This window comes from Mustela nivalis (assembly GCF_964662115.1).
Source record: "Mustela nivalis genome assembly, chromosome: 5".
Taxonomy (NCBI): domain Eukaryota; kingdom Metazoa; phylum Chordata; class Mammalia; order Carnivora; family Mustelidae; genus Mustela; species Mustela nivalis.
The window spans coordinates 22,605,415-22,624,792 of NC_139024.1; the positions used below are offsets into that span (position 1 = coordinate 22,605,415).

At 38.2% G+C, this 19,378-nt stretch overlaps 1 protein-coding gene across 7 annotated transcripts in view; it reads right to left on the bottom strand.

The window, feature by feature from the left end:
- The window catches only part of LOC309865547 (uncharacterized protein), a 203,623-nt gene that overhangs the window by 164,308 nt on the left and 19,937 nt on the right, over window positions 1-19,378 (bottom strand). For 6 of the 7 annotated variants that reach the window (XR_014312154.1, XR_014312155.1, XM_082731992.1 and 3 more), the window contains 5 exons: window positions 7,979-8,128; window positions 5,714-5,786; window positions 5,238-5,348; window positions 2,559-2,672; window positions 1,037-1,231 (listed from right to left, as the gene is read on the bottom strand). Coding sequence is in view for 5 of the 7 variants with exons in the window: in XM_082731992.1 (XP_082588118.1) it covers window positions 1,037-1,231; window positions 2,559-2,672; window positions 5,238-5,348; window positions 5,714-5,786; window positions 7,979-8,109 (624 nt within the window). In the remaining 2 variants the exon portion in view is untranslated. Of the gene's footprint in view, window positions 1-1,036; window positions 1,232-2,558; window positions 2,673-5,237; window positions 5,349-5,713; window positions 5,787-7,978; window positions 8,129-9,506; window positions 9,596-19,378 lie in introns of those variants that run through there. The other variant, XM_082731993.1, reaches the window with a different exon arrangement.

The window sequence follows — 19,378 nt, forward strand, 5'->3', positions numbered from 1 at the left end:
AACTCTGTGGACAGTGGTATCACTGAGATAAGCCGTAGAAGAGTAGGAAAAGATTTAGGTGGGGGGCCTGGGTGGCTCAGTGGGTTAAAGCCTCTAACTTCGGCTCAGGTCATGGTCTCAGGGTCCTGGGATTGAGTCTCGCATCGGGCTCTCTGCTCAACGGGGAGCCTGCTTCCCCCTCTCTCTCAGCCTGCCTCTCTGTCTATTTGTGATCTCTCTCTCTCTCTCTGTCAAATAAATAAATAAAATCTTTAAAAAAAAAAAGATTTAGGTGGCAAAATAATAATAATAATAATCACATTATTATTATTATAAAATATCTTTTACATTATTCATATATTTATATATTATTTATATATTACATATCTCTATATATTAATTTATATATTATATATTTATAATAATACATTAATATGCTATATTATTATAAAATATATAAAATAATAATCTTTCTGAAATGAAAACAGGATCACATCACACATTTCTGATGCCTCTGGCCTAGGTTAGGGCCTCTCCTCTGTGACTCTCTTTGCTCTGTGCTTATATGAATTGTATTCTTTCTTACCACATCATGTTTCGGTTGACTATTTGGTTGCCCATTTTCCTACAGGCCTGGGACCCAGTTACTCTTCAGCAAAAGACTGTATTTTTGTTTCATGGCCCTGGACACGTACCTGGCATATGCTAGACCCTCATTAGATATTGCTGAATAAAAAAGTGGATCTAAATTGGACATCATAAATTCTGAACAAGATGATGAAAACAAGAACTTGCAGAGTGAATATGAAATAATGCAACAGAGATATCTTTGCAAAAACTAAATTAATGGGGTGGTTTCATTAGAGCAAGGTTTCAAAAGAAAAAGTTTTCAAAGATCTCAAAGAAAAAAAACTAGTGGCTCATTATTTTCCTGTCATTGTATGGTAAGTACAACACAGAAACAGTGACAATCCAAAAGTAGGTGACAGGTGTGACAAAACAATACTGACCATCATTGGGAGGGCACCACACCATCACATAGCTATGTTTCACACACCTGTAGGAAGTGGTGAATGGTTGTGAGTGAGTGTAGGTGACACACAAACCACTTTGTGTAAATAGTCAGGTCTTCCTGTGTCACTAAGTTAGAAGGATTGCTTTTTCCCATAAGGAAGTTTTCCCGTGCAACAGACAATCTTTCAGCTCTCTGGACGGCATCATTGTACTCCTGCATAATGTAGGCAACTTGTTTCTATATAAGAGTAAGGCAGAGACAGAACATGGTTATTTGCAAGCCTCATTCTCTTGTGTCATTTGCTTCCAAGCACAGACTAATGCTGTTTGGGGGCCAAATAAGAGGCTCCTGGATTATCAAAGTTCTTTCACATTCTGAACTTGACTGACAATGGCAGCAGTCACATTCTTAGGAAAGAGACTTCAGCAAAGAGTCAGTGCATTCAGATGTTTGGTAACTGAAGGTGGCTTCTTCACTCTTTGGCTTTTTAGCAGAGGAAGCCAAATGCATGAAGAAATCCGTTTTCTGGGACACCTGGGTCGCTCAGTTGGTTAAGCAGCTGCCTTCGGCTCGGGTCATGATCCCGGCATCCTGGGATAGAGTCCCACATCGGGCTCCTTGCGTGGCAGGGAGCCTGCTTCCCCTCTGCCTCTGCCTGCCACTCTGCCTGCCTGTGCTCGCTCTCACTCCTCTCTCTCTGACAAATAAATAAATAAATAAATAGAAATCCATTTTCTATCATACAAAGTTTCCTTCAAATCTCATCCTTAAAAATAGGTGTCATTATCTTCTGCCACAGGCAGAAAAGCAAATAGGTGCATCCATTAGTTCCTTTCCCATCTCTAGCCGGGACTTAAAAACAAGGACAAGATACATTGTTGTCATAATGTCAACTGGTACAGCCATTATCCTCAAAAAATTAGAAATGGGAATACCGTATAGTCTACAAATCCCAATTCTGGGTACATATCTGAATAAAACAAAATCAGTATCTCAAAGAGATTATCTGTATTCCCATGTCCACTGCAACATTATTCCCACTAGCCAAGCTATGAAAACAACCTAAGAGCCTGTTTATGGATGAATGGATTAAGAAGCTATGATATATATAACATATCACATCTTCTTAATATATTTTATATATTTATTTATATTATTTATATTAATTTATATAATATTATATATATATATCTAAAATTGAATATCATTCAGTTACAAGAAAGAAGGAAATCCTAACACTTGTGACATTAAGAATGGACCTGGAGGACATTATGCTAGACAGAAACAAGCCAGACAGAGGAAGAAAAATACTCTATGATCACATGACACATTAAAACAATGTTAAACTCACAGAAGCAGAGACTAAAACATTGGTTACCAGGGCTACAGGGTGGGGAACTATTGGTCAAAAGGATACAAATTTGCAGTTATGTAGGATGAATAAGTCCAGAGATCTAATGTACAGGTATGACTACTATACTTAATAATATATATTGACAGGCTTGCAGACCACTTTGTTTCATTATAAAAGAGAGCCCAAAGGCTCTGTTCCCAGGCTTCCTACCTTGTAAAGGGGATAAAGTTGCTCCATAATCTTACTGTGCTGGCAAAACCTCTTCCATCTAAGCATGTGCAAATATTTACTCTGGGCCAACTGGATAATTCTCTCTGTATAATACTTTAACAGAAAAAAAAACAATAAAAATTAACACTTAGAACGCAAGTATAGTAGAAAGACTGAATTAAGACTTAAGAATACTAACAATGGGAAAATTAGTCTCTTTTTTTTCAGAAAGATAGATTTCTCTACATGAAGATCATAAAATTAAGAAACCTGGCTCAAGACACCTAAGTTTTAGGGCACCTGGGTGGCTTAGTGGGTTAAAGCCTTTGCCTTCAGCTCAGGTCCTGATCCCAGGGTCCTGGGATTGAGCCCTGCATCAGGCTCTCTGCTCAATGGGGAGCCTGTTTCCTCCTCTCTCTCTGTGCCTGCCTCCCTGCCTACTTGTGATCTTTGTCTGTCAAATAAATAAATAAAATCTTTAAAAAATATATTTAAAAAATAAAAAGATACCATTAAATTTTAAATAAAGCAAGTATGTGTTTCTAAATCTATATGATCTTTTGCCAATTTAACAGATTATAGTTTCATTTATCAATTAGTGATCAATTAACAGTGATATAAAAGCCTATATAATTATCTAAGGCTAAGCTCAAAATTTCTTCAAAACTGAAGTTATGAGTCTAAAAAACACAAAGCACATTATAGATAAGTTATAGGTTTTAATCTTAAGACCAGAAATTTTATTCAGATTTTAAAATAGTTAAATAAACCAACCATGTTAGTTGTTTTCTTTCCAATAATAAACATATTAATGGCCATGATGGAATAAGTAGGACCAGACTCATCCTTCCGTATAAACAACTAAAAAATAGGATAAAATAAACAAGACAACTATTTTCTGACCTAAGACAACAACACAGTGCAGCAAGAAGCCCTACAAGCACCTTGGTTTTCTGCCTGGAGAAGGCAGTTTCTGAACCGGGAAGTAAGAAAGGGAATCCTGAGCAGAGCACGATGATTTCTCTGAGTTAAATGAAGCTTAGGAGGCTGAGACAACTGGAGTTTGCAGAGCAGAGGACTGGAAAGGGGGATGGTAGGCCAAGAAAGGACTCCAGAAATCTGCATAGAGATCTCAGACTCAGCACTATTATTGGCATGAGGCACTGGACAATTCTCTGTGATGGAGACTGTCCTGTGCAGAGCTGGATGTTGGCAGCCCTGGCCTCTTCCTACTCTATGCCAGCAACAATCCACTCTCAAACTGTGACAACCCAAAATGTCTCCAGACTTCGCCAAATGTCCACCATCTCCACCCTCCCCCTCTCTCCCCTGAGAATCACCAATAAACACAAAAGAATGAAGAGCGCCAGAATGATAGGAAAAGAGAATCTTGGACGAAGATAAAGACAAAAGTTTAACTTGCAAATAGAATCTCAACATCTTTTATTTCTTTATGATTCATTTATTTCTTCATTCATTGCTAACTAGTTGCTAATGAACTAATTTGTATGCATAATGAGAATATAACTCATAACACAAAAGAACCAAGAATTTTAAAAATCACGATACATGCCTATTATAAGAAATTTAGAAAATATATCAAAGTAAAAAGAGGAAGTCATTGTTCTGCCATCCAAAGACAGTGATCGCAGACATTTTGATCCATGTCCATCATGTGAGTTTTCTACATATTATATGACCATGATTATGACACACACAGACATGCTGGCTTATGTTCACTAATGTTACATAAAAACAGTAATTTCTTGTGCTCAAAAATATTCAACGGTAGAACAATATTCTATTAAGTATCATACTGTTTTTCTTAACTCTTTCTCCTAGTGTTAGCTATGTAGGCATTTCTGATTTTTTTTCACTTTTATTATAACACTGCAATAATAATGCTTACAGTAGGGGCGCCTGGGTGGCTCAGTGGGTTAGGCCGCTGCCTTTGGCTCAGGTCATGATCTCAGGGTCCTGGGATCGAGTCCCGCATCGGGCTCTCTGCTCAGCAGGGAGCCTGCTTCTCTCTCTCTCTCTCTCTACCTGCCTCTCCATCTACTTGTGATCTCTCTCTGTCAAATAAATAAATAAAATCTTTAAAAAAAAATAATGCTTACAGTAAACATTTTCTGGGGCCCCTGGGTGGCTCAGTCAGGTAAGCCTCTGCCTTCAGCTTGGGCCATGATCCTGGGGTCCTGAGATCAAGCCCCATGTTTAAGGAACTCTCTGTTCAACGAGGAGTCTGCTTCTGCTTCCCTCCATTCTCCTTCTTGTTGTCTCTCTTTCTCTCTCAAATAAATAAATAAATATAATCTTTCAAAAAAAGGAAAAACTTTTCTACTACATTTTGAGTTATTTTCTGAAAGATACTTCCATAAATATATTCCTTAGCTAAGCCAAGAGCTCTTTAGGACTGAGACTTTCTCAGTATTGTATTGCCTCATAATACCAGCACAGAGAGTAACTGATAGTCAATTGTAGAGTGACTATAACTAAACTGAACTCAACTATGATTTGGGTCTCTAAGAAAGAACAGAATTTATACTAATCAAGTTCTGCAAACTACACAGGCAGAGAAAATCGTACCCCGGACTGAGGATATACCAGAAAGCCAATTTTCCTCATACATTTCTATTAATTTCCAGATCTCAATTTTCAGATTGCTACAGGACTTACCTGCAACAGAAGCAAAGGTAAATTTTCAGGAGTGTACTCTCTTCTTAGGCAGCTCTCTAGCTCCCTCTGCATGACATCTGCTTGAACAACAAGGGGCTTTGACTCCGCCACCTGAACCCAGGACAACAGAGCAGGCCCACAAAAAGAAATAAGGAAGTAAGATTATCATTGTTTATGACAGCACATGACATACAATTTCTGATAGTTTTTACACAACACAGCACACTGTTATACTTCAGCTTCCGTATAACAAATCTTAATATCACAAATCAAGAAACTGTAAAATTTTGAAACATCACAAAAAGTGGGTATCTCCAAAGAAGTAGTAGCCTGCTCTGATCTAGTAGCATTGGGCTGTTTCGTTTTCATAACACTGTCAATAACATCAGCTGGTTATTTGCGAAACATTCGCAAAATCCAACATCTTTCTGTATTAACAATGCAATTGTGTATTACAATCACACTCTCCTACTAACCTGTAAAGTTCTCTTTAGAGCCAGTTCCCTTTCTCTTCTGAAGTAAGAAATGTCCTTTGGTATTCGAACAGAGCTGTAGAAAGATTTATGCAATAAACGCTGTAGTTATAAAAACCATCATAAATGAAATTACAGACAGGCCTTGATTAATCTGTAACTCTTCACAACTGCTCTTTGCTACATAACTATGTCATATTATACTGGATTATTGAGAGTATGTAAAGACCACATGCTTCTGTCTCAGTCTGAATCTCTCTTGTGTATACCTCATGTTTGCTAACCTTTTCCCTGGGCCAATTGTCCTCTTCTTTATCCCAACGCTTGGTTTACCTGTCTGGTTTCAATTCCAGAATACAGGAAAAGGCAAAATGGTGATTCTTCTTTCCCTTACCTATACTTCCTCTAGTAACCTCAGCTCTACCAAGTGCTTATCAGACATCTATCTTGAGCCCTATATAAAACTAGTATCTTGTCATTTAAACAGAATGTTTTTATTTTTGTGTTCTTGCTAATTTATCAAGCATGAAATACTTTGGAAATTATTTTAGCCAAATTCTACTATCTGAGCCTAGTAGTCACAAAAGGGTTGTTGGCAGAATGGGCTCTGACATGAGAAGGCACAAGCAGTACCGCCGTGGGACCCAGGAATGGCATAGAATCCTGTAGCAGGAAGAAGGGAGTTCTCCCCATTTGGGGTAAGACCCACCCCAAGGCTTGGCAGCTTTGGAAACACCATGATAACACCTCTGGTGTAGACATCACTGTCTTAAGATGAAACTTTGCAAACAGTAACAAGGAAGCCACAGCAGGTAGCTGTGAAACACATGTAAGAAGCCCCCTAGAGATTTGAAAGGGTTTATAGGCAGCAGAGTTTAGGTTAATAATGTTTGTATGACCTTATTAGTCCCCATGGGTAAGTTTTAAGGAAAAATGAAAAGAGACTCTTAATTTGTACACTTGTCAGCCATTCCCTCACTGGGGGCTGTGGTCTTGTGAAAAGATCAGTCAGGAGGTCCCTCAGCCACACATGAGTCAAAGCAACTCATTGAGCCAATGTGTTGAATTCCCAGCTGATGTTGGAGATAATGTCTCCCTTATCTCCTCACATCTTGGCTTTGATTTAAAAAAAAGTGAGGCAAGCTCTGGAAGGGCCTTAAGAATAAAAACATTGCTAAATCAAAGCTATAGTTCCTGTGAGTACTGGGTACCTGCATCCTGACTGCAGCCTCATGGAGGTCAAGAACCAGTAACCAACAAGAAAGGGAACGCGCAGTCAGGGAAACAGAGGAAGCCATCCCTTTCCTGCCCTCTTGTCTTCAAATTTCTTTGGCATGCTGGAAGATTGGGCAGTGTCCTAGGCTTCGCTGCCAAAATCTTCTCTTACTCAAATCACGTTTTTCATTTCAGTTAATCTCGAAGTGTCCATGAATGAGATTGGTGGTGGGTATGTCAACCCACAAAAAAGAAATTCACTTATGTGTTCATCAAGTATTGTTTATGTAACATACATTCATTCATTTATTCATTCAGCAAACATTTATGAGACACTTAACCACTACAAAGACTTGGGCTTATGAAAGCAAACAGATGAACAAATGCAGAAAAGGAAAAAAAAGAAAAAGAAAAATGACCAAGGCACCATTATCCTACAGTTCTCAATAATTTTTTTCAATCTAGAGGGGAATGAGAATGCTAAAGTGATTATTAGAAGTGGACACTTTACATTTGCCTTGGACTCCAGAACCTAGCACAACACCTGGCATGCAGAAGTTGCTCCGTATTTGTCAGAGTAATAGGTAGATTCTTCTAGGTGTGGCGTTTAGTGGTGTTTAGTAGTTTGGGGGTGTAAAGAAATACAAGGATCCAAAGATTTCCCATCACTCTATTCTAAAAGATAAAAGAGACTTCAGGAAGCCTTTCTTAGGACAATATCCAAAGAGGTCCAAAACAAGGTCAAATTCAATGAGAACATTTCTGGGTAAAATGAGATTTCTTTTCAATGAGTATGATTTGTATAATAGCTTCTGGAACTTTAAGACAATGGTATTTGTGAAATGTAAGAGCACTTTTCTATTTTCTTTGGTAAGACATTGCCTCTAAATGCCTTGGCAATTCTAGAATACAGGTAACACAGACAGCCATAAAGTCTGTGCTTGAGATAATGCCAGTTGTCTGTATAAAAAGAAGAGGAAGCTGATGGAGATTATGGAGTGAAAGTAGGGGCAAAACCCCTGAAGACCATGCCCTCTCACTACTACTATTTACCTGTAAGCTGGATGAGTCTCCTGTTCTTCTATCTCAGACTTTAGTTCAGTCAGTTGCATAGCCAGTTCATTTTCTAACTGCTGGATCCTTTCTGTGGAAGCGATCTTATAAATTTCATCCATGATTTGCATTTACCACTTTACTATATCCCTGAAAAACAAGAGTGCAAAGCTTGTCTATCTTTCTTCAAAAAACCATGTCTTAAAATATATGTTTATAAAAAATAAAAAATTTTAAAAAATCATGTCAACTTTGTGAGAATGTATGCTTTTGCAATTTGAGGAAATAGGCTGACTAGACTGTTATCATTTATTTGATGTTATTTATTTGATGACCATTTAGTAAACAGTAGAGAAAAAAGAAATTAGAACCTCCATTGACTATTCCTTTGTTCAGCCCAGTTCACCATCAGAAACAACTCCACTCCAGCTTTGATGATGGTGGTTTATTAAAATGAGAATGTATCCCTCTGGTCCAACCCCTCTAGTCTTCATAAAGTCTTGTGGGAATTACACACTAAATGTTATTAATGTTGGTTAAGGCTTTCTTCTAGAATCACTGCAAGTGAAACAAACAGTTGGTGTGTACAGGAATGAAAATCAGCCTAACAAGATCATGACCCACGCACTTTGGAGTTTGGAAGAAAATCATACTTAAGGATTTAACTGTTTGTTCTTTATTTTGAATGTTTGTATTTGGCTTATTACTTTTACCATTAAATAAAATAGTTCATAACCCCTCAGCCCTACTCCACCCAGTTCATAGCCTGTCAAATGCAATGTAGTTGTTTTCTAAGTACTTCGTGTCAATATTCTAATTAACAACATAGATTAACTGCATGACCCAGAATGGGACCTATGAATTACAGGGAATACAGAGGATGATGTGTTTCTTGTGTTACTGCTGCCCTCATCTGTCCTGGACTGGTGGGGTAAAATAACTCTTGATTATATTAGAGAGATTTAAAAATAGAATTCAGAAAATAAAATATTTAACCTTTCCTTTTTTCCTTGGACATTTCTAGGTTTTCATTTTTCCTTTCAGAGCTATTTCATTTTCACAAGTTAATCTGCTATCATTCCAACAGATAATTAAGCAGTAGAGATGTTTTGTGTAGAGACTTCCTTTGGGGACTACTTACTCTTTTTATCAATATTAAAAACAGAAATGAGCATTCATGCTCAGTCTAGGTTGTGAGCCTGCTGAGTAATAAATTTGTCATGTTTGGCACCCTGCTGGAGCACAATAAAATGCACTGTTGTTCTTAGCAAAAGTAAAATGCTGTTATGAAAAATATTTGCCACTTGGCAGTGTCCTTTCAAGTTGGGCAAAGAGTTAAGCAGCTGCCTTAACAGCTGCATTCCAATTGGCAGCCAAGAGTGGCAGCAACATAGACTGGCTGATTCTTCTCCCAAAGGATGGACATTCTGCCTCATTTCCTGATCAGTTTCAACACTTAACAGCTCGGAAATGAGAACATTTAATCCTGTACTGTTTAGCTTCCTACACAGTCAAGTACAGTACTCACAAAGTTAACATAAGGAGAGGTCAGTCTTTGACAACTGTCCATGAAATGGATCCAACCCAGGGGAATCTCTGCCTGCTGAACAGTCACATCTAGCATTAAAGAGACATCTGTGTAGGTTAGAAGGTGGAGTAGGGGGGATTCCATTTACTGAGCACCTATTCTGTGTCAGGCAGGCACTGGGCCTTCTTTTAAAGTCTCAGAAAAGAGATTTTCAAAAATTATTTCAATGGCCTTTAAAGAAAAATAAGTATATTTGATTAACTACTGATTGTAAATAAATAAAAAACCTGAAGTGGTAAAATCTAGGGGCTCCTAGGTGGCTCAGTGGGTTAAGCCTCTGCCTTCGGCTTAGGTCATGATTCCAGGGTCCTGGGATCGAGCCCCACATTGGGCTCTCTGCTCAGCGGGGAGCCTGCTTCCTCCTCTCTCTCTGCCTGCCTCTCTGCCTACTTGTGATCTCTGTCTGTCAAATAAATAAATAAAATCTTTTTTAAAAAAATGCTAAAATCTAAACTCTAAGACAAAGATAGTAAGATTAGCTTGAGCAGCATTTGTGGGTGTTCAATGAGTGGTTAAAGTGGGCTTTGATGGGCTTAAAGCAGGCATGTTTAGAAGAAAAATACTGAGTAACTTTAGACTCTGCTAGGAAAATTCTATGTTAAAAATTTCAAGTGACTACTAGAAGAATAGAAATGTGGCCTAGACCATCTCAAACAAGTAGAGGTAAAGGGTAGAAATGGATCTTGTAGATCCAATAGAATTCAGAAAAAGAAAAGGGCAAGATGGTGGAGTGGGGTACTCTGTTTCAACCAGTCCCCTGAATTTAGCTAGATATGTACCAGGCTACTCTGAACACCCACAAAATCAGCCTGTGATGTAAGATTATATGTCTGGATCTCTACAGGGACAGAGGATGGTCATCAAGAGGGTGCACCTTGTGTGGATTGTGGTCGATATTTTCAACTCTGTACATTCCCTCAACCACCACTCAACAGAATGACTAGGAGTAGGAACTCCCAACAAAGAAAAGAACCAGAGATAATGGCCTCTCCACAGACCAAATGGATATGGATATAAGCAAGATGTCTCAAATAGACTTGATGGTAACAATTATGAAGACAGTAGCTAGGCTTAAGAAAGCCATTGATGGCAACATAGAATCTCTAAAGGTAGAAATGAGAGCTAATCAGTCTAAACTGAAAAAAGCTATGAATGAGATGCAATCTAAACTAGATACTCTAACTGCTAAGGTAAATGAGGCTGAAGAATGAATTAGTGATCTAGAAGATAAACTGATGGAAAAGAAGGAACAGGAAGAGGCCGGGAACAAACAGCTTAAAATCCATGAGAACAGACTTAGAGAAATCAACAACACAATGAAATGTTCCAATGTCAGAGTTATTGGGATCCCTGAGGGGGTGGAGAGAGAGAGAGAGAGAGGACTAGAAGATATATTTAAACTAAGAACTTCCCTAATTTGGAGAACATGTCCTCTCATGTCCTAGAGGAAGAGAGGACATCCCCCAAGGTCAAGGAGAACAGACCAACACCCTGGCACATAATAGTAAAACTCCCAAATCTTAGAACCAAGGAAGCCATCTTAAAGACAATTAGGGGGAACAATTACATATAGAGGGAGGAACATCAGAATAATGTCAGACCTGTCCAGAGAGACCTGGCAAGCCAGAATGGCTGTCAAGACATATTCAAGGCACTAAATGAGAAGAACACACAGCCAAGAATACTTTATCTGGAAAGGCCGTCATTCAGAATGGATGAAGAGATAAAGAGCTTCCAGGACTGGCAGAAACTGAAAGAATATGTGACCACCAAGTCAGCCCTACAAGAAATACTAAGGGGGGATTCATAAAAGAAGAAAGAGTAATATCACCCCAAGAGTAATATGGACCAGAAATTTAGAGAGACAATCCATAGAAATAGGGACTCTACAGACAATAGAATGGCAATAAACACATATCTTTCAGTAGTAACCCCCAAAGTGAATGGCCTAAATGCTCCCGTGAAATGGCACGGGCTGGCAGATTGGATACAAAGACAGGACCCATTCATATGTTGTCTACAAGAGACTCATTTTGAACCTGACTGAAAGTAAAGGGATGGAGAATCATTTTTCATGCCAATGGACCTCAAAAGAAAGCTGGAGTAGCAATCCTTATATCAGAAAAATTAAAATTTAAACCAAAGACTGTAATAACAGATCCAAAGGGACATTATATCATTCTTAAAGGGTCTATCCAACAAGAAAATCTAACAATTGTAATTATCTATGTTCCCAAGGGGAGCAGCTAACTACATAAGCCAGCTGCGAACAAAAATAAAGAATCAGATTGACAATAATACATTAATAGTAAGAGATTTTAACACTCCACTCTCAACACTGGACAGATATTCTAAACAGAAGACCAACAAACAAACAAGAGCTTTGAATGACTCATTGGACCAGATGGACTTCATAGATATATACAGAACATTCCACTTTAAACAAACAGAATACTCATTCTTCTCAAACATGGAACTTTCTCCAAAATAGACCACATACTGGGTCACAAATCAGGTCTCAGCCAATACCAAAAGATTGAGATTATTCCCTGCATATTAGGCCACAATGCCTTAAAACTGGAACTCAATCACAAGAAAAAAATTTGGAAGGAATTCAAACACTTGGAAGTTAAAGAGCAACCTGCTAAAGAATGAATGGGTGAACCAGAAAATTAAAGAAGAACTTAAAACAATTCATGGAAACCAATGAGAACAAAAACACATTGATCCAAAACCTATAGGATACTGCAAAGGCAGTCCTAAGGGGGAAATACATAGCCATCCAAGCCCCTCTCAAAAAATTAGAAAAATCCCAAATGCACAAGTTAACCCTACATATTAGGAACTGGATAAGGAATAGCAGATAAAACCTAAATGAAGCAGCAGGAGAAATAATAAATATTAGGGCAGAGATCAATGAAATAGAAACCAGAAAAAGAGTAGAAGAGATCAACAAAACTAGAAGCTGTTTCTTTGAAAGAATTTATAAGATTGATAAACCACTGGCCAACTTATCCAAAAGAAAAGTGAAAGTACCCAAATTAATATAATCATGAATGAAAGGGGAGAGATAATGACTAACACCAAGGAAATAGAAACAATTACTAGAAATTACTACCAGCAACTGTATGCCAACAAATTAAATAACCTGGAAGAAATGGATGCCTTCCTGGAAACTTATAAACTCCCAAGACTGAAACAGGAAGAAATAGACAATCAGAATAGACCAGTAACTCATAATGAAATTGAAGCAGTAATCAAAATCTCCAAAAAAATGAAATTCCAGGGCCAGACGGCTTTCTAAGGGAATTCTACCAAACATTTAAAGAAGAAATAATACCTATTCTACTGCAGCCGTTCCAAAAAATAGAAACAGAAGGAAAACTCCCAAACTCCTTTTATGAGGCCAACATTACCCTGATCCCAAAACCAGGCAAAGACCCCATAAAAAGGCAAATTACTGACCAATATTCCTGATGAACATGGATGCCAAAATATTCAACAAGATCCAAGCCAATAGGATGAACTGCACATTAAAAGGATTATTCACAACAACCAACTGGGTTTTATGCCTGGGATACAAGGGTGGTTCAACATTCTCAAATCAATCAACGTGGTAGAGTACATTAATAAAATAAAGACAAGAACTATATGATCCTCTCAACTGATGCAGAAAAAGTGTTTGACAAAATACAACATCTGTTCCTCATTAAAACTTCTCAGAGTATAGAGGGAAAATTCTTCAGTATAATAAAAAAATCTATGAAAAGCTCACAGTGAATATCATCATCACTTTTCCCTTAAGATCAGGAACACAACATGGGTTCCCACTCTCACCACTATTGTTCAATATAATACTAGAAGTCCTAGTCTCAGCAATCAGACAACAGAAAGAAATAAAAGGTATCCAAACTGGCAAAGAAGATGTCAAACTCTCCCTCTTAGCAAATGACTGGATACTTTATGAGGAAAACCCAAAAAACCCCACCCTCAAATTGCTAGAACTCATACAGCAATTCAGCAATGTGGGAGGATACAAAATCAATGCACAGAAATAAGTTGTTTTTCTATACGCTAACAATGTAACTGTAGAAAGAGAAATTAAGGAATCAGTTCCATTCACAATAGCAACAAAAACCATAAGATACCTAGAAATAAATCTAACTAAAGAGGAAAAGGATATAATATACTCTAGAAATGTAGAATACTTATGAAAGAAATTGAGGAAGACACAAAAGATGGAAAAATATTTTATGTTCATGGACTGGAAAAATAAACATTGTTAAAATGTCTATCCTCAGAGCAATTTACATTTTCAATGCCATCCCTATTATAATATCGTTGGCTTTTTTCGAAGAGCTGAAACAACAAAATCGTAAAATTTGTATGGAACCAGAAAAGACTCCAAATTGCCAATGGAAGGATGATAAAGAAAAACAAAGCTGGAAGCATCACAGTGCCTGATGTCAAGTTATACTACAAAGCCATGATCACCAAGACAGCATGGTATTGGCACAAAAACAAACAGAGAGACCAGTGGAATGGAATAGAGACTCTAGAAATGGACCCTCAACTCTGTGGTCAAATAATCTTCAACAAAGCAGGAAAAAAATATACAGTGGAAAAAAGACAGTCTCTTCAATAAATGGTGCTGGGAAAATCGGACAGCTATGTATAGAAGAATGAAACTCGACCATTCTCTTATACCACACACAAATATAAACTCAAAATGGTTAAGGGACCTCAACGTGAGGTAGGAATGTATCAAAATCCTAGAGGAGAACATAGGAAGTAACTTCTTCAAATCGGCGACAGCAACTTTTTTCAAGACATGTCTCCAAAGGCAAAGGAAACAAAAGCAAAAATGAACTTTTGGGACTTCATCAAGATCAAAAGCTTCTGCACAGCAAAAGAAATGGTCAACAAGGGGTGCCTGGGTGGCTCAGTCATTAAGCGTCTGCTTCAGCTCAGGTCCTGATCCCAGGTTCCTCAAAACGAGCCCCGCATCTGGCTCCCTGTTCAGCAGGAAGTCTGCTTCTAACTTGCTCATTCCCCCTGCTTGTATTCCCTCTCTCACTGTGTCTCTCTCTGTCTAATAAAATAAAATCTTAAAAAAATAATAATAATAAGAGGGACGCCTGGGTGGCTCAGTTGGTTAAGCGGCTGCCTTCCGCTCAGGTCATGATCCCAGCGTCCTGGGATGGAGTCCCACATCAGGCTCCTTGCTCAGCAGGGAGCCTGCTTCTCCCTCTGCCTCTGCCTGCCTCTCTGTCTGCCTGTGCTCACTCTCTCTGACAAATAAATAAATAAAATCTTTAAAAAAGAAAAAAAAGAAAAAAAAGAAATAGTCAACAAAACAAAGAGGTAACCTACAGAATGGGAGAAGATATTTGTAAATGACACTACAGTCAAAGGGCTGATACCCAAGATCTATAAAGAAGTCCTCAAACTCAACACTCAAAAAACAGATAATCACGTCAAAAAATGGGCAGAAGACATGAACAGATACTTCTCCAAAGAAGACATACAAATGGTCAACAGACACATGAAAAAATGCTCAACATCATTAGCCATCATGGAAAAACAAATCAAAACCACAATGAGATACCACCTTATACCAGTTAGAATGGCAAAAATTAACAAAACAGGAAGCAACAAATGTTAATGAGGATGTGGAGAAAAGGGAACTCTCTTATGCTATTGGTGGGAATGCAAGTTGGTACAGCCACTCTGGAAAACAGTATGGAGATTTTTTTAAAATGTTAAGAATAGAGCTACCTTATGACCCAGCAATTACACCACTAGGTATTTACCCCAAAGATACAAACTTAGTGAAAAGAAGGGGCATGTGCACCCGAATATTCTTAGCATCAATGTCCACAATAGCCAAACTGTGAAAGGAGCCAAAATACCCTTCAACAAATGAATGGATAAAGATGTGGTACATCTACACAATGGAATATTATTCAGTCATCAGAAACAATGAATACCCACCATTTGCATCAAGATGGATAGAACTAGAGGGGATTTTGTTAAGTGAAGTAAGTCAAGCAGAGAAAGGCAATTATCATATGATTTTACTCATATGTGGAATATAAGCAATAGCAAGGAGGACCATAGGGGAAGGGAGAGAAATCCAAAGGGGGAGAAATCAGTGAGGGAGATGAACCATGAGAGACTATGGACCCCAAGAAACAATGGGTATTGAGGAGGGCACATGCTGTAATGAGCACTGGGTGTTATACTTAACTAATGAGTCATTGAACACTACATCAAAAACTAATTATGTACTATAAACTGAACATAAAAGAAATAAACTGATAGGAATAACACAGAAAAAAAACGAAATCAGAAATAAAAGGAGAAAATGAAAAAGAAGTATGGTAGAAATAAGTTCAAATATATCAGTAATTATAATAAATGTAACTGGATTAAGCCCACCAATCAAAGTGATTTGGGGACTTAATCCCACGAGCCATTTGATCATAACCTGAGCTGAAACAAAGAGTCAGACACTTAACCAACTGAGCCATCCAGGGGCCCCTCACATGTTTTCAGGGTTCATCCTTTCTGATGGAGGCATAATACTCCATAGTGTATATGGACCACATCTTCCTTATCCATTCGTCTGTTGAAGGACATCTTGGTTCTTTCCACAGTTTGGCGACCGTGTTCATTGCTGCTATGAACATTGGAGTACAGATGGCCCTTCTTTTCACTACATCTGTATCTTTGGGGTAAATACCCAGTAGTGCAATTGCAGGGCTCTAGGGAAGCTCTATTTTTAATTCCTTGAGGAATCTCCACATTGTTCTCCAAAGTGGCTGCACCAACTTGCATTCCCACCAACAGTGTAAGAGGGTTCCCCTTTCTCTGCATCCTCTCCAACACATGCTGTTTCCTATCTTGCTAATTTTAGCCATTCTAGCTAGTGTAAGGTGGTATCTCAATGTGGTTTTATTTTTTTTTTTTTAACTTTTTTTTTTTTTTTTTTTTTTGTCAGAGAGAGTGAGCAGAGGCAGACCGAGTTCCAGGTAGAGGCAGAGGGAGAAGCAGGCTTCCTCAAGGAGCCCAATGTGGGACTCAATCCCAGAATGCTGGCATCATGACCTGAGCCAAAGGCAGCTGCTTAACCAACTGAGCCACCAGGCGTCCCTCAATGTGGTTTTAATTTGAATCTCCCTGATGGCTAGCGATGATGAACATTTTTTCATGTGTCTGATAGCCATTTGTATGTCTTCATTGGAGAAGTGTCTGTTCATATCTTCTGCCCATTTTTTGATATGATTATCTATTCCGTGTGTGTTGAGTTTGAGAAGTTCTTTATAGATCCTGGATATCAACCTTCTGTCTGTACTGTCATTTGTAAATATCTTCTCCCATTCCGTGGGTTGCCTCTTTGTTTTGTTGACTGTTTCCTTTGCTTTGCAGAAGGTTTTGATCTTGATGAAGTCCCAAAAGTTCATTTTTGCTTTTGTTTCCTTTGCCTTTGGAGACATATCTTGAAAGAAGTTGCTGTGGCTGATATCGAAGAGGTTACTGCCTATGTTCTCCTCTAGGATTCTGATGGATTCCTGTCTCAGGTTGAGTTCTTTTATCCATTTCAAGTTTATTTTTGTGTATGGTGTAAGAGAATTGTCGAGTTTCATTCTTCTACATATAGCTGTCCAGTTTTCCCAGCACCATTTATTGAAGAGACTGTCTTTTTTCCACTGTATATTTTTTCCTGTTTTGTCAAAGATTATTTGACCATAGAGTTGAGGGTCCATATCTGGGCTCTCTACTCTGTTCCACTGGCCTATGTGTCTGTTTTTATGCCAGTACCATGCTGTTTTGGTGATCACAGCTTTGTAGTAAAGCTTGAAATCATGTAGCGTGATGCCGCCAGTTTTATTTTTGTTTTTCAACATTTCCTTAATGATTCAGTGTCTCTTCTGATTCCTTACAAATTTTAGGATTAAGCCCACCAATCAAAGTGATTTTGGGACTTAATCCCACGAGCCATTTGATCATAACCTGAGCTGAAACAAAGAGTCAGACACTTAACCAACTGAGCCACCCAGTGGAATTTTGATCGGAATGGCATTAAAAGTATAGATTTCTCTAGGCAGTACAGACATTTTAACAATGTTTATTCTTCCGATCCAAGAGCATGGAATGGTCTTCCATCTTTTTGTGTCTTCTTCAATTTCTTTCATGAGTGTTCTGTAGTTCCTCAAGTACAGATCCTTTACCTCTTTGGTTAGGTTTATTCCCAGGTATCGTATGGTTCTTGGTGCTATAGTAAATGGAACTGACTCTCTAATTTCCCTTTCTGTATTTTCATTATTAGTGTATAAGAAAGCCACTGATTTCTGTGCATTGACTTTGTATCCTGCCACGTTACTGAATTGCTGTATGAGTTCTAGTAGTTTGGGGGTGGAGTCTTTTGGGTTTTCCGTATAAAGAATCATGTCATCTGCGAAGAGAGAGAGTTTGACTTCTTCATTGTCCATTTGGATACCTTTTATTTCTCTTTGTTGTCTGATTGCTGTTGCTAGGACTTCTAATACTATGTTGAACAAGAGTGGTGAGAGTGGGCATCCTTGTCGTGTTCCTGATCTCAACGGGAAGGCTGTGAGCTTTTTCCCATTGAGGATGATATTTGCTGTGGGTCTTTCATAGATAGATTTTATGAAGTTCAGGAATGTTCCCTCTAACCCTATACTTTGAAGCATTTTAATCAGGAACGGATGCTGGATTTTGTCAAATGCTTTTTCTGCATCAACTGAGAGGACCATGTGGTTCTTCTCTCTTCTCTTATTCATTTCTTCTATCACATTGATTGTTTTGCAAATGTTGAACCATCCTTGTAACCCAGGGATCAATCCCACCTGGTCATGGTGGATAATCTTTTTAATGTGCTGTTGGATCCTGTTTGCTAGGATCTTGTTGAGAATCTTAGCATCCATATTCATCAGTGATATTGGTCTGAAATTCTCCTTTTTGGTAGGGTCTTTGCCTGGTTTGGGGATCAGGGTAATGCTGGCTTCATAAAAAGAGTCTGGAAGTTTTCCATCTGCTTCAATTTTTTGAAGCAGCTTTAGGAGAATATGTGCTATTTCTTCTTTGAAAGTTTGGTAGAATTCTCCAGGGAATCCATCAGGTCCTGGGCTCTTGTTTTTTGGGAGGTTTTTGATCACTGCTTCAATCTCGTTACTAGATATCGGTCTATTCAGGTTGTCAATTTCTTCCTGGTTCAATTTTGGGAGTTTATAGTTTTCTAGGAATGCATCCATTTCATCTAGGTTGCTTAGCTTATTGGCATATAACTGTTGATAATAACTTCTGATGATTGTTTCTATTTCCTTGGTGTTAGTTGTGATCTCTCCCTTTTCATTCATAATTTTATTAATTTGGGCTTTCTCTCTTTTCTTTTGGATTAGTGTGGCCAGTGGTTTATCAATCTTATTGATTCTTTCAAAAAACCAGCTTCTAGTTTCATTGATACGTTCTACTGTATCTCTGGTTTCTACCTCATTGATCTCTGCTCTAATCTTGATTATTTCCCTTCTTACATGTGGAGTTGGTTTGATTTTTTGTTGATTCTCCAGTTCTTTAAGGTGTAGAGACAGCTGGTGTATTCTGGATTTTTCAATTTTTTTGAGGGAGGCTTGGATGGCTATGTATCTCCCCCTTAGGACTGTCTTTGCTGTATCCCATATGTTTTGGACCAAAGTGTCTTCATTCTCATTGGTTTCCGTGAATTGTTTAAGTTCTTCTTTGATCTCCTGGTTGATCCAAGCTTTCTTAAGCAAGGTGGTCTTTAGCTT